Source organism: Rutidosis leptorrhynchoides, chromosome 3, assembly GCF_046630445.1.
Source record: "Rutidosis leptorrhynchoides isolate AG116_Rl617_1_P2 chromosome 3, CSIRO_AGI_Rlap_v1, whole genome shotgun sequence".
NCBI classification, from domain to species: domain Eukaryota; kingdom Viridiplantae; phylum Streptophyta; class Magnoliopsida; order Asterales; family Asteraceae; genus Rutidosis; species Rutidosis leptorrhynchoides.
Window position 1 is genome coordinate 425,356,548 of NC_092335.1, and position 15,164 is coordinate 425,371,711.

Sequence of the window (15,164 nt, forward strand, 5' to 3'; positions counted from 1 at the left end):
GGTAATGGATAACGATTCTTGATCGTCACTTTATTTAACTCCCGATAATCGATGCACATCCGCATACTACCATCCTTCTTCTTCACAAATAAAACCGGAGCACCCCATGGAGAAGCACTCGGTCGAACAAAACCCTTCTCGAGCAACTCTTGGGTTTGATTTAATAATTCTTGCATTTCCGTCGGCGCTAAACGATAAGGAGTTTTAGCAATGGGGGTAGCCCCCGGAACCAACTCAATGCGAAATTCAACTTGTCTTTCCGCCGGAACACCCGGTAACTCGTCCGGAAAAACGTCTTCGAATTCACTAACCACCGGAATTTCACGAATGGGTGGTGGCTCATCACGAGTATCAACAACATGGGCAAGAAAGGCCATGCCACCACTAACAAGGAAACGACGTGCCCGTGCAAAAGTGCATATCGGCACAAGTCTTCTACGCTTATCACCGTGAATAATTAACTCTCCCCCACCTGGGGTCTTCACACGAATAAATTTTTCATGGCATGCAATATCGGCTCTATTACGATCGAGCCAATCCATACCCACAACAATATCAAAGTCGCCCAAAGTCATCGGAATGAGATCTATCTTAAAGTTTTCGGCACCAAACACAACATCACAATTTTTGCACACATCGACCACTAGCACCGTCTTGCCGTCCGCTATTTCGACTTCTACCGGACGACTTAACTTAGCTAACGGTCTATTTAGTTTAGGCACAAATTTAGGAGACACAAACGACAAATTTGCACCACTATCGAAGAGAATCCTTGCCGGATTAGAATTAACCATGAAAGTACCTGAGACCACTTCGTTAGATTGTTTGGCTTCGTCATTGGTCATCAAATAGTTGCGACCCCTAGCCGTACCCGCCGACTTCTCTAATCGCTTCACATTATCGTTTCGCAAATCGGGACACTCCGGCTTCTTATGCCCTTCTTTTCCGCAATTAAAACAAGTGATCTTGTTTCCGAAAGATGGTTTAGGACATTCACGAGCCATATGACCCGGTTGCCCACAATTATAGCACGTATAAGAAAAACCCGCGGAAGCGCCCTTCTTTACGCTATTAACACTCTCGGAACCCTTCTTGTTCTTGTTCTTCTTGTTTGAAAAGTTAGAATGACTAGAACCTTCAAACTTTCTTTTGAAAAACGTGAAATCGCTTTTTCTTGGAACATCCGGCTCAAAACCCTGGGCCAATTCAAATAACTCATCAAAAGACTTAGCCATGCCTCGACTAATCTTGCCTTGAACTCATCATTCAAAGTACGGTAGAAATCTTTCATTAGCTTGTGATCGTCACCCACATATTCCAGACAAAAATGAGTTTTTGCCAAAAAGGTAGACCTGAGTGTGACCAAGTCCATTGAACCTTGTTGCAAATGGTGCAACTCGTCCCGGATTTTATCAAGATCGGAAGAAGTTCGGTATTCTTTAAAGAATTCCTTCTTAAACTCCTCCCATGTTAAGTTCATGCATTGCTCTTCACCATATAAGTTGATTTTGTCATCTCACCACAACTTGGCTTCTTCCCTCAACATACTAGAACCATACCTCGCCTTCCTTTCGGGAGGACACTCCGCGGTACGGAAAGCCCCCTCGATATTAGAAATCCAACACGTGCTTTTCAACGGATCTCGCACCCCATTAAACATCGGAGGTTGAGTATCCTTGAAATTTTTGTAGTGGAAGTCCCGCCTTCCACCCCCACCATTACCTTCACCCCCTTCGCCTCGAGGATAAATGTTTCTAGCCTCTAAAGCCTCCTCTATTGCGGCTTTCATTCGATCATTGATCATTTCGCTCACTTGTCCATCGACCGACTCTTGGAAGACCTTTCGAACGTCGTCAAGAAAATCCCTCTTCAGCCTTTTAAAGATGGCCTCAACCTTGGCCGTGAGTTCAACGTCCTCACTCGTACCTCCGTCATTGGTGTCGTGTCCATTTCTCATCTTCATTCTATAAAACGAAGTAAATTAAGCAACAAAACGAAAGGACTTAACCCATATGTATATACATATACACCACACTACTCCATCTTGCCCAACAATCGTCGTACATCGCTTGTTTGATACGATTTGAACCCGTAACAATGGTAGCTAATCATTGTTACGCGAGCACATCGCATTAACTCACTAGTACCACGTCTATCTCGCTTGACGATTTCAAATACCACACAAAACAATAGCGCATGATTAGTTCACATAAACCTATGCACTAACCAAAACCCGATCCGACCCAAAGTCCTACAAGTCCCGCATAACGCGCATACAAAAAGTCTAAGTCTAGGCGCCTATCTCAAGTCACCTAAATCTCTTAGACCAGGCTCTGATACCACTTGTAACGACCCAAACCAAACCACGAATAACCCGCGTAAAAATAACAAATTTTTTTTTTTTTGCTGCAACAGCATATGGCGCGCCAGGCCGCGCGGCGCGCCATTCTGGTCTGTCCAAAAAGTCTTGAAATGCTAAAAAGATTAGCCACTTCCCGACATAATTAGACATAACGCTTTTAACAACATATTCAAATATGTAAAACTAACACATTCCATTAATAAAAATGAGTTTTACGAAGCGGGGCCCACATCGGCCGTTTTACGAGTTTAATTCAAAATACGAGTTTCGACCATCAAAAGTTTAAGTACCAAAATACACTACGAGCATGGTGTTTGGGATTAAACTACCAAAGTCTCGGTCAATACTCCAAAAGCTAAATAGCCCAAAAGCATTCTCTAGCAACGACGGGATCTCTAATCCAAGATGATGCCCTTACCCTTGTCCACAACCGAACCTATAAAAAGGTAAACAACGAGAGGGTAAGCAAAGCTTAGTGAATGCAATAATTATACACATACATATATAATACACCTACTTGCAAATCACTTACTCAAACTCCGTATACATGCTAGCAACACAATTAGCTTACAATCTCGAATACAAGCTAGAAAACCCCAATACCACAAGCTAGCATATGCAACGCATGTAATATAATTCGAATAATATATTATGCTTACACTTACAATACAAATAACCATGGTTAACCAATCGTACAAGGGAATGATGCTCGCGAAAACGCCATCGGTGTTCATAACATCCGTTAGGGTACTTAACACCTCGTATCACTAACCCCTAGGGTGGCACCTTAACACCTCGGCACTTCACCCCGAGGGGCATCTTAACACCTCGATGCTTCACTCATTATTTTACGGAGTGGTGTCTTAACACCTCGACACTACACCCCTAGGTGGCACCTCGATGCTTCACCCCGAGTGGCATCTTAACACCTCGATGCTTCACTCATCACGTGAAACGTGGTGTCTTAGCACCTCGACACTACACATTTCACGCTACAACAAATAGATACATTATATACCTACACATATAATTATTCCACTCACCTTACGCCTTAGGTGAAAGATAATCAAGTCCAAGAACCTTCAATGTAACGTACCTATTACATTATACATATTATCAAACGCAAACTCAAGTTGGTCAACCGATCCTTTCACCATTCCAAAGCCATTTTGACCCAAGGTGCAATTTCGACCCATTTGAACCCTTAACCCTAATTTTGGGTCAACACACACCAAAACCCTAATCATTAACCAAGATGGGTTTAGAACACTTTTAAATCACAAAGTTAACTCATTTTCACACATGCAAGGCCACTTAGGTCATTAAAGACCCATTTGACCCATTTCAAGGTCAACACACCCATTTGGGTCATCCATACCCAATTAACACCCATTTACATATCATTAGAGTGTTCTAGTACTTTAACTAACCAATTTAAGCTTATAAACATAATTTAATACTTGAAAACCCTAATTAGTCATCTTTGAGTCTACAAGACCCAAATTCACCAAAAACCCCCAAATTTACTAGCAATTGGGTTTTGTGTGCATCACTAACCCAAACCCTAACTCTTAATGCAATTAAAGTGAGAATTTAGGTTTTAGAACTTACCAACACAATCACTATGTAGCTAGCGACTAGATAAACGACTTTAAAACATGCACTTAGACCCGATTCAACCTCCTTCTTCCTTTAATGGAGCTTTCTCACTCTTGAAGTGCACCCTCTCTCTAAAATTGAAGTGGAGAAGATTTGGTGGTTGTGAATGGAGTAATGAAGCTCCCAAAACTGATCTAAGGCATTTAATTCGGCCCTTAAGTGTTTTTACCAAAATGCCCTCAAAATATCTAATTTAAAAAGAAAGGGGAATCTGTCTCAGACAAGTGGCGCGGCGCGCCAGAAGGCTGCGCGACGCGCAATACCACCAGGTCAGATTCTGACTTCTTTTTAAATGTACAACAAGAACCCCATTTCAAGTAGCTTATTTACACATGTGTACACAACAAATATTCGGGTCTTACATAATAATCAGTTGAAATTGTTACAAACTAATTAAGGTGTGTAGTAGTCATATATATATTTTGTCATTAATTTTTTTTTTTTTTTTTTTTTTTGCAAAAAATTAGAACTATGTATAAACTAAAGGCACTTCATAAAAAAGATGAAGACCTAAACAAGATACAAAAGAAACACGAAAACAAACGGCCAACACATAAAACCAACATACCAACCTACCACAACAAAACTATCAAACTAAAAGAAAAAAGACGACAAACAGGGAACCACAATAAGAACGAACCAACCTAACATAAGAGAAATTCTACAACGACAACCAAAATACGACAAAAACACCCTGAGAAAACCGAAGAATCAAGATCAAAACGCTTCACATACCATCATTCTTGAAATTCCTTAACTCCTCGCCATGGATCTTCCTAGGCCTACCCTTCTTTTTAGGTTTTGGCAATTATGGAGTAATTATTACGGATAATTAATTTTTCTTTTTGTTAAAAGCTATTGTGGAGTAATTAAATGGAGGTAATAATAGAAACATTATTACACATGATTTTGAGCAACTTATTGAAAGTTTATAAAATTTTATTTAAAACTTTTAGGTTTTATGTATGCATGTTAAGTTGGGAGTATATTGCAAATGAGAGGTAAATTCAGGAAAGATAGTTAAATGTAAGCATATTAGGAGGTGAATTCAAGAAAGATAGTTAAATGTAAGCATATTAGGAGGTGAATGTAATACTGTAATCTCACTTAGTATAGTTTGAGGTGAATTCAAGAAAGATAGCTAAATGTAAGCATATTAGGAGGTGAACGTAATATCGTAATCCAACTTCGTATAGTTTGTTACTTTTTCTCGTGTGATTTTTTCCTTTTACTATATAGAGTACTCATGATGAAAGCTATAACGAAGACACCCATATATACTCCATATATGACAGATACTCCAACAATTTCTTTAATTGTTTTTTTATAAAGCTGGAATTTATAAAAACAAAGAGTCCACAAGCATCATTGGGCCGTGCATTAGAATTACTAGTATAAATATATATTTAATAAAACTATTTTAAAAGTCAACGTTAGTCAACGCCCGTTGCGTCACCGTTGCGTCCCCGTTGCGTCCGACGTGTCATTTTTTAGGCATGGCCGACACGTCTCCGACTCGTGTCTTTTACAACCTTGGTGTAGACTGACTGCCACGTCATCCAGACTGACTGCCAGTTTGCTGACGTGGAATTTAAAGAAATATTAAATCAAATTTTTTTTAAAAAAAAATTTTTTTGTAAAAAAAAATCAAATTTTATTTTTTAAATTTTGATTTTTTTTTCAAAGTATAGGCGGATATGGTAGGTGCATGTGAATTCATATGTGAGTTTTTTGCGTTCTCTCATACCCTTAATTCTCTGTGAATCCTCACCATATATATATATGTGTGTGTGTGTCTGTGTGTATATATATGTATAAGGTAGTTATTAACAAAGTACATCTAATTTAAATTAAAAGTTTATCTAATAATAGCTCTAAGGGCTATATTTTAAAAATTATTTTAAGCATTAAGAATGGTATAATGAAGTTAGTGAAGTGGTTATATGAGGTAGTTATTAAGAAAGAGCATTGATATATTCAACATCATTTTTACTTCATCTACTATAACTGTGCATTAACAGATTGTACAATACAACATGTTAATGCATGATTTATGGTGGATGAAGTAAAAATGATGTTGGATATATCACCACCCATTAAGAAAGTACATCTATTGAAAAGATTATGTTAATGTTTTCATTATTTTAGTAAAAGAAGAAGACAAAAAAGAAAAAAAAATACAAATATATTTCATATCCTATAACCTTAAACATAGCCTTTAATACTCAGGCTACATTTAGGCATTTATTATAAAATGTTAATTTTTCATATTATAACGCACTATTCATACTTAAATTCAAGGGGTCGGTTTATTTATAGAAATATGTAGTTTTATACATGAAATATTAACTTTGCAATTAATGCTTAAATGTAACCTTTAGGCTACGTTTAGCATTTTCCTAATTTAAATTTAAAGACTACTTATTCTCAGTTACATATATACCTGGAAAACAGGTCGAGATGGGTCGGGTTGGGTCAAAGATCAAATGGGATGAGATCGAAATGGGTCAGAATTAAAATTGGTCGAACTCGTTGGGACGAGACCCGGGTCGGGTTGGGTCAAGATCTGGGTCGTTTGGTCGGGCTAGTAAAATGTTCTTGTTTGAATTTTTTGATGTATATATCCCGAAAACGCCCGCAAAACGCTTGTCGAAACGCGCAACGAAAAAACGCGCCGATAACGCCCGACGAAAAGGTGCGCCAAAAACGCGCCTCCTAAAAGCAGGTCGTAAAAGCGCGTTGAAAACGCGCGTCGGAAAACGCCCGTCGAAAAACTCTCGTCGAAAACGCCCGTCGAAAAACTCTCGTCGAAAACGCCCTTTGAAAAACGCACATCAGAAAACGCGCTTCGGAAACGCGCAACGCACGCTGAAAGCGTGCCCCAGAAAAGCGCGTCGAAAAGCTTCTTGTCGAAAACACTAGTGGAATACGGGCCCCGAAATGGCCCGTCGAAAGCACGCGTCGAAATCGCGCCCCAAAATCGCGCCTTTAAAACGCGTGTCGAAAACGCACGCCGAATAACGCGATACAAAAAACTCGCGTCGAATATGCACCTCGTAATCGCGCCTCGAAAATGCGGGACGAAAAACGCGCGGCGAGGAATGCTTGTCGAGAAACACGTCTCGAAAACGCGTCTCGTAAAAACGCACGGCGAGAAACGCTTGTCGAGAAAAGCGTCTCGAAAAACGCGCCTCGTAAAACGCCTGCATTTAATTTTTGTATGACTCAATTGGGTCAAGCCTAGGACCCATTAATCTTTTAAAAGAAGTTGGGCCGGCCCGTTCCTTTATTTTTTCTATTATGTGTTAGGACCCAATTAAGTCTTCAAGTAAACTCAATGGACCCATTTAGTCTTCAAGTAAACTCAATGGACTCATTTTTAAAGTTTTGGGTCTTTTGCCACGTGTAGTTAAATGCTTACGTGTCGAACACTAAGCATTCTCTTGTGTAGCAATGAAGTACGATTGCAAATTAATTAAATGGTCAAATCACTCTAAAGATCATGGAGGAATATGAAGGATTCAAAAACTGTATTAATCTCGAAATGGATCAAATCAAGCCTAACAGATAGATTTTATGATTGTAAATAAACCTTCTACGACAATTAATTTGATCTCAACACTTACAGATCGCTTCCCCTCCCTAATTCAGTTTACTTTTGGATAAAAGTCAACATTCGATGAACACAGCTATGAATCTGAGATTTAAACAAACGAATTAGCTTCTGGATCAATCAAAAGAGATCTAATGATGCTCTAATACCACATGCTAGGCCCAAACTAACTAGTGTGTGTGGAAATGAACGCGTGTGTGCGCGCAAATGATGAATGTCGTTGAAATAAATAATACACTGATGTAAAATTTGCCGTTCAAAAAAAAAAAAAAAAAAAACTAACTAGAATTTGTGTAATTGAGTTATGGATGATGCTATAGTACTCAAATATGAAATCAGTAACCAAGTAAGCATGTCTTGATCTGGAAAATGATATACAAAGGTGGTATGTAATTGATTCCACGTGTTCTTAAACTCGGTGTAGCACTTGTTTCCTAATCCGTCTGATTGTGAACAATGGTATTTATTGTTCATACCGTGTAAACTTAAATTTAATTAACCATCACCTAAACATACATCTCTTTATTGGGTTTTCTAGACCCAACAGATATAATATTATAGATGTCATTTTTTTTTAGTAATACTTATGTTGCCTAATTATATACAGAAGGAACCTGTGTTGAAGAATAAGGCTTTTGAGCTGCCTGAGCATCTAAAAATTTCCCTCGAAGACATAATATTAGCCACACAAAACTTCAGTGACGCCAGTATCATTGGAAGAGGAGGTTTTGGGATTGTATACAAGGGATTGCTTTTTCTTGCTAATGGATCTAAGGTCATGATTGCTGCAAAGCGGTTGGATAGGAAATATGGTCAAGGAGAAAATGAGTTTTTTACAGAACTTAAAATTCTTTTATTAGGGTATAAACATGAGAATGTCATTGAGCTTGTAGGAGTCTGTGATGAATCAGATGAAAAAATTATTGTTTACGAGTATGCGCCTCGGGGAAGTCTAGATAGACACTTGAACAATGTTGATCTAACATGGATGAAACGGCTTCAAATATGCATTGAGGTGGCAAGCGGGCTGGAGTTCTTTCATGGATCACAGGAGTTAGTCATACTTGGTGACATTAAGAGCACTAACATTCTTCTGATGGAGGATTGGAAAGCAAAACTTACTGATTTTGGGATTTCCGTAATAAGTTCAATAAATAAGGAAACGGACTATGCCATTCACGGTGTTCGTGGTACAAATGGTTATATTGACCCACAGAGTATGGAATCTGGTTTCATAACAAAGGAATCTGATATATATTCTTTTGGTGTGGTTTTACTTGAGATCTTTAGTGGAAGACTTGCAGTACAAAAAATCGGTGAACAATTTCACACCGTTGTTTTAAAACACCACTATGAAAATGGAAGATCTGATGAGATGGTGTTTGAGGGTATAAAGAAACAAATTGTACCGAGTTCACTTGCTACATTTCTAGCAATTGCCTTCCAATGCTTAAATGAGAAGAGAGAACAACGGCCAACCGCACGTGATGTGGTAATACAACTTAAGAAAGCCTTGGATTTACAAGTAAGTTTTCCATTTTCGTACATTAGTCTCTTATTGTTGACTAAAATCATAATTTGAACATACTGATATGCATAGAAATCAAACTTATCAAGTAACTAATGAACATAAGTTTGTAGATTCCTTAACAACTAAACTGAAGTTTACATTATAATATTATAACAATGGTAAATGGTAAATATTTAATTCTGATAAATAAGGATGGTATATATTCTGAAGTATACTTGCATTAAAGAGATAATTAGATGTTGGACTCGAAACTAAAAATAAAATAAGTTCACGAAATGTCGATAGACTGTAGTATATGCATTAAAATATGATTTTGTATGTTAATACACATGGGTTATGAAATATGGGAACCCAAATTGCCTAAAGACTACAAGGATATAATTCAAATATCAAACTCACAATTTCTAGGTAAAGAAAGAGGATTTTTACAACATATTCTCCAATGGAATCCCCCTTCCAGCAGGGAGAAGTGGTATTCTTTTTATCTAAATGACCATTTGTCTTCTGCATTATATATATATATATATATATATATATATATATATATATATATATATATATATATGGGTCATACTCGTAATTAAGAGGGAAACACTTTTTTTGAGGAAGTAGGGGAAGTAATTTTTTTTTTCATTTTATTCGAATTTTTTTTTTCAGACATCAAGTTTAGGTGAAAATATGAACATTTAAAAAAGACACTTTGTGATGAATGTTATTATTTTGGCGGTAAAACGCTCGAAGAAAAAAAATGAAAACATTCAATGTATTGAATGTTTTGATTTTGAGTTTATTTGCATCATTTTGTTTTCATGTTGTGTGAAGTGTTTTTTTTTAAATTTAGCCCGATTTAGTCCCTAAACCCGAAACCCTAAACCCTAAACTCTAAACCGTTCGTGTTAAAATATTCAATCTAAACCCTAATTTCTAAACCCTAAACCCTAATTTCTAAACCAAAAACCCTAATATCTAAACCCTAATTTTTAACCCCCTAATTTCTAAACCTTAATTTCTAAACCCTAATTTCTATCCCCTTAAAAAAACTCAGAATCAAAACACTCAATGTATTGAATGTTTTCATTTTTTTTCTTCGAGCGTTTTAGCGCCAAAATAATAACATTCATCACAAAGTGTCTTTTTTAAATGTTCATATTTTCATGTGATCTTGATGTTTGAAATTTTTTTCCGAAGAAAACGAAAAAAAATTACTTCCCCCACTTCCTTTCAAAAAAGTACTTCCCTCTTGATTAAATCTTTCTCACACACACACACACACACACACACACACACACACATATATATATAAACCCTAAACTCTAAATCAGGCTAAATTTACTTCACAAAACATGAAAAAAAATGTTAACATTCTTCACGATCAATATTATCTTGAATGTTATTTTTGTCGATCATTTTCCCGCTTAAATAATAACATTCATCATAAAGTGTCTTTTTTAAATGTTCATATTTTCGTGTGATCTTGATGCCTGTAAAAAAAATTCCAAAAGAAACGAGCAAAAAATTTGCTTCTCCCGGCTTCTCCCTATTGGTTACTTCCCATTGATCATGCCCATATATATATATATATATATATATATATATATATATATATATATATATATATATATATATATATATATGTGTGTGTGTGTGTGTGTGTGTGTGTGTGTGTGTGTGTGTGTGTGTGCAGAAGATCCAGCGCTAAGTGGATATTTTGGGATAAGGGGATAAGTGATTTTCTGATTTTTATATCTTGAGTTCTACAGCTCTGATTTAAAAAAAAAAATTCCCGTGATCTACTGACATTGTGTAGATTCAGAATTTTTTTTTCCAACTGGAGCGTTAAGATGCATCTGATGCATGTTATCTGCTGTTTGATGCATGTTAACTGCCTTTCATGCATCAGATGCATCTTAACAAAAAACAAAGAAAAAATGACTTTTGATTAAAAAAAACATTGTTTAGGGTTTAGTAATTATGGTTTAGTAATTATGATTTAGAAATTAGGGTTTTAGAACAAGTTTTTAAACGAACGGTTTAGAGTTTAGGGTTTAGGGTTTAGGGTTTAGGGTATACGGAGTAAACCCGAAAACCCTAAACCCTAACCCCTAAACTCTAAATCGGGCTAAATCTTAAAAAAAACTCAAAAAAACCTCAAAAAACGTTAACATGCATCAGATGCATTTTAAGCTCCTGTTGAAAAAAAAAAAAAAAATTATGAATCTACACAATGTCAGTAGATTACGATTTTTTTTTTTTAAATTGGAGCTCTAATGTAAAAGATATAAAAATCTCATTTTACTTATCTCCTTATCTCAAAAATACCACTTATCCTTTGATCTCCTATATATATATATATATATATATATATATATATATATATATATATATATATATATATATATATATATATATATATATATATATATATAGGGGCAGGATCAATGGGGAAGTAACCAATCGGGGGAAGCGGGGGGAAGCAAAATTTTTTTTTTTTTCGTTTTTTTTGAAATTTTTTTTTTCCGGCATCAAGATCACACGAAAATATGAACATTTAGAAGAGACACTTCGTGATGAATGTTATTATTTAGGCGGGAAAACGATCGACAAAAATAACATTCAAGAAAAATATTGTTCGTGAAGAATATGAACGTTTTTTTTTCCATGTTTTGTGAAGTAAAATTTAGCCCGATTTAGAGTTTAGGGTTTAGGGTTTGGTGTTTTGGGTTTATGGAATAAACCCAAAACACCAAACCCTAAACCCTAAACCCTAAACTCTAAACCGTTCGTGTTAAAAACTCAATCTAAATCCTAAATCTAAACCCTAACCCTAAATTTCTAAACCCTAATATCTAAACACTATAAACCCTAATATCTAAACCCCAATAGCTAAAACCTCAAAATACGCTCGAAAAACACGATAATTGTTATATATTACTTCTTCGAGCGTTTTTCCGCCAAAATAAAAACATTTATCACAAAGTGTCTCTACTAAATGTTCATATTTTCATCTCATCTATAATGTTCGTGAACAAAGTTTTTTCAAAAAACGAAAAAAAAAAAAAAGTTTTTGCTTCCCCCCGCTTCCCCCCGAATGGTTACTTCCCTCTTGATCCTACCACTATATATATATATATATATATATATATATATATATATATATATATATATATATATATATATATATATATATATATATATATATATATATATATATATATATATATATATATATATATATACCCTTTGCTTCTTCAACATTTTATTAGGAGACTTTGGTTGGTTCATGTAAATACGTCTTTAATTGCGAAAGTCTCCATGTCTACCACTTAAGTACTCGTTTTATTGTTTTATTCTACCCATTGTAGTGTGCATGTCTTAATTATGTGCAACAATTTATTTATTGTATACATGTCTTAATTATGTCTTGCAATTTATTTATTGATATAAAACGATTCTTGAGAGGAATAACTCAAAATATGTACATGCATTACACATCACAGAGAATGAGTTTTAATTAATTGTTTCTTGTTGTATAACAGGTACTCTCATTCTAGTCACGAAGAAAGAAATGAATTGATATCAGCAACAAAGTTTATATACACAAACAATTCTCCACATAAGTGGCGGTCTCTTACAGAATCAAGGTTCTTTTTCTTTCTTTGCGTGTGTATTGTTTTTTTTTTTTTTTTTTTTTTTTTTGAAAAAATTAAAACTCATATAGAAACGAGGTAGTTTTCCTTTTTCCAAAGGAAAACGTCCTCAATCGAGATTACAAAAAAAACGGGGGATACGGAACCCAATCCCACATTGAATGGACAGGACCATCATATAAGCTCATGAGCATCTCCTTGTACTATCAATTGTTTTTGGAGTATTAAGGATCTCATGAGTGTTATATGGTTGGTGTTTGTTGAGTTGTAACCGGTCACCGGTCCTTTCACTAGTATCAAAGCCCTAGTTAGCTAGGCCAAAATTATAATGTGGATATCTAGAAAATCTAATATAATGAAATTATTGAGTTAAAAAAAATACTAATATCTTATAAACACATGCACAGGTTTCATGAAGTAGTAGAGATGTTGGATATTTCTAACATGATGATCAAAATCGAAACAAAACCTCAATCTTTATCACCGGATGTCGTATATGGGGTCTATTTAATCTTTAAATTTTGTGAATTGAGTGTCTTTTCAAGTAAACCCATATATGTTAACCTCAAGTACAAAATGGGGGATGAAACCTTGCATTCATATTTTGCAACAAAAAGAGACCACGAGTGGATGAAAATAGAGTTGTACCGATTCTTGAATGAGAAGGATAATGTTGAGATCTCGTTTCTAATAGAGAGTCTTTCAGAACACTATTGTGGTGATGATGCTATATACGTTGAAGGCATTGAGTTTCGAGCTCTTAAAAAAGCAAGTTTCGATATATTCTTTAGTTCTGTTTCAAATTTCTTTAATGATTAAAGTTACGCTTCTAATTATAATATGGTATATTTAATTCAATATATTTATATATAGGTGGAACATGAATATATAGATAAAGTAAAAGAAGTTCATCAAGTCTTCAAATCGAATTTGATTACAGAAGACGTGCAACAAATACTGCAAACGGTTAATGAAAAGGTCCGTATTTCATTTCTATCGGTTAAAGAACAACATTATTCGTCGTTCAATAGCAATATCTCTTTAAATATTGTACAGTTATTCTCGCTCAGTGAAGTGAATGGAAAGAAACATCTCATGCTTTCCGCCACGACGATTTTCAGTAGCTCTTCTGACTCAAAGTTTTATGAGTCAAAGCCATTAGCCGAATCCAGGTTCGCCTTCGAAATATGTTATCTTATTCTTGTGGATTATATAACGAATTACCAAGGATGTGTCAACAAATGATTTGTAAAAGTTATGCTTCCCATTTCTGATTTTTCATTTTTTAAGAAGTACGTTTTTTGGGTAAGCGAGGAAACCCTCCTATGAACGAGCACATTGGCTCCCCCATAGAAGGTAAAACCTCGGGTAATCAAGCCCCCCTGATCGCGAGACCCGGGTGAATTGCGCATTATGCGCACCCTCTAGTCACACTCCCTTTTTGAACAATTTGGCATAGCCAGGAATTTTTTAAGAAGTACGTAATCACACGATATACTATATATGTAGATTTCATGAGGTAATTGAGCTGCTGCCACAAGTAGTCTTTTATATCAAGTGCGCGGTTGAAAATCATATGTTATCAAGCGATACAAAGTATACTTGCTTCCTTGTGTTCAAGCTCTCAAAAGAATCTCAAGGGATGAACGGTCCCGTCAAAGTACGAGATCTACTCCACCGAGAAAACAAAGATCCTGAAATTATTTATTTTACAAATCCAAACCCATGGAATTTAAATGATGTAACTCGGGTTCCAGAAGAAAGGGAAGACGGATGGATGGAGGTTCGTGTGTCGAAATTTGACTTGAATCGTGAACTTGATCAAGATGATTGTCTTCTTGTGAACTTAAAATTTAAAAGTTATGAAGGAACCATGTCTGGCCTTAGTGTCAGTGGCCTGGAGTTTCGGCCCGCATAAGATATTCATCCTTTTAGCATCGGCAAAAAACCTCCTGTATGTAGCAAAAAGACACAAATGAGTTGAGTTAGGAAATGTTTTATGTTTCATGTAGGTTTTCAGTCACTTACACATTCTCATGTATACATTTCATGTATTTTAATGCTCTCCAATTGCCAGTTAATAACTCTCAAATCACATTCTCAATTTCTCCATGTATCTAGTTCATGTATCTTAATGCTCTCCAGTTGCCACCCAATTACTCAATAACTGTTAAATAATGAAAACCTCAAAGGATCCAAGTATTGTTCATGCAATATTTATACATACCATGAAATCCTAATTAAATCTAATAAATTTCTACTGATTCAAGCCCACGATCAAACTTCGGTCACAATAGTAATTTATAGTCATATTATAAATCGGGATTTTCAAAAACGTTTTTTCTAGTATAG

General features: G+C 35.6%; 1 protein-coding gene across 5 annotated transcripts in view; it reads left to right on the plus strand.

Moving 5' to 3' along the window:
- The window catches only part of LOC139897839 (uncharacterized), a 28,712-nt gene extending 13,821 nt beyond the window's left edge, over window positions 1-14,891 (plus strand). For all 5 annotated transcript variants that reach the window (XM_071880558.1, XM_071880557.1, XM_071880560.1 and 2 more), the window contains 6 exons: window positions 8,242-9,159; window positions 12,702-12,806; window positions 13,220-13,580; window positions 13,686-13,790; window positions 13,869-13,984; window positions 14,322-14,891. In XM_071880558.1, the coding sequence (XP_071736659.1) occupies window positions 8,242-9,159; window positions 12,702-12,716 (933 nt within the window). In that variant the 3' untranslated portion in view covers window positions 12,717-12,806; window positions 13,220-13,580; window positions 13,686-13,790; window positions 13,869-13,984; window positions 14,322-14,891. The remainder of the gene's footprint in view (window positions 1-8,241; window positions 9,160-12,701; window positions 12,807-13,219; window positions 13,581-13,685; window positions 13,791-13,868; window positions 13,985-14,321) is intronic.
- The last annotated feature ends 273 nt before the right edge of the window (window positions 14,892-15,164 follow it).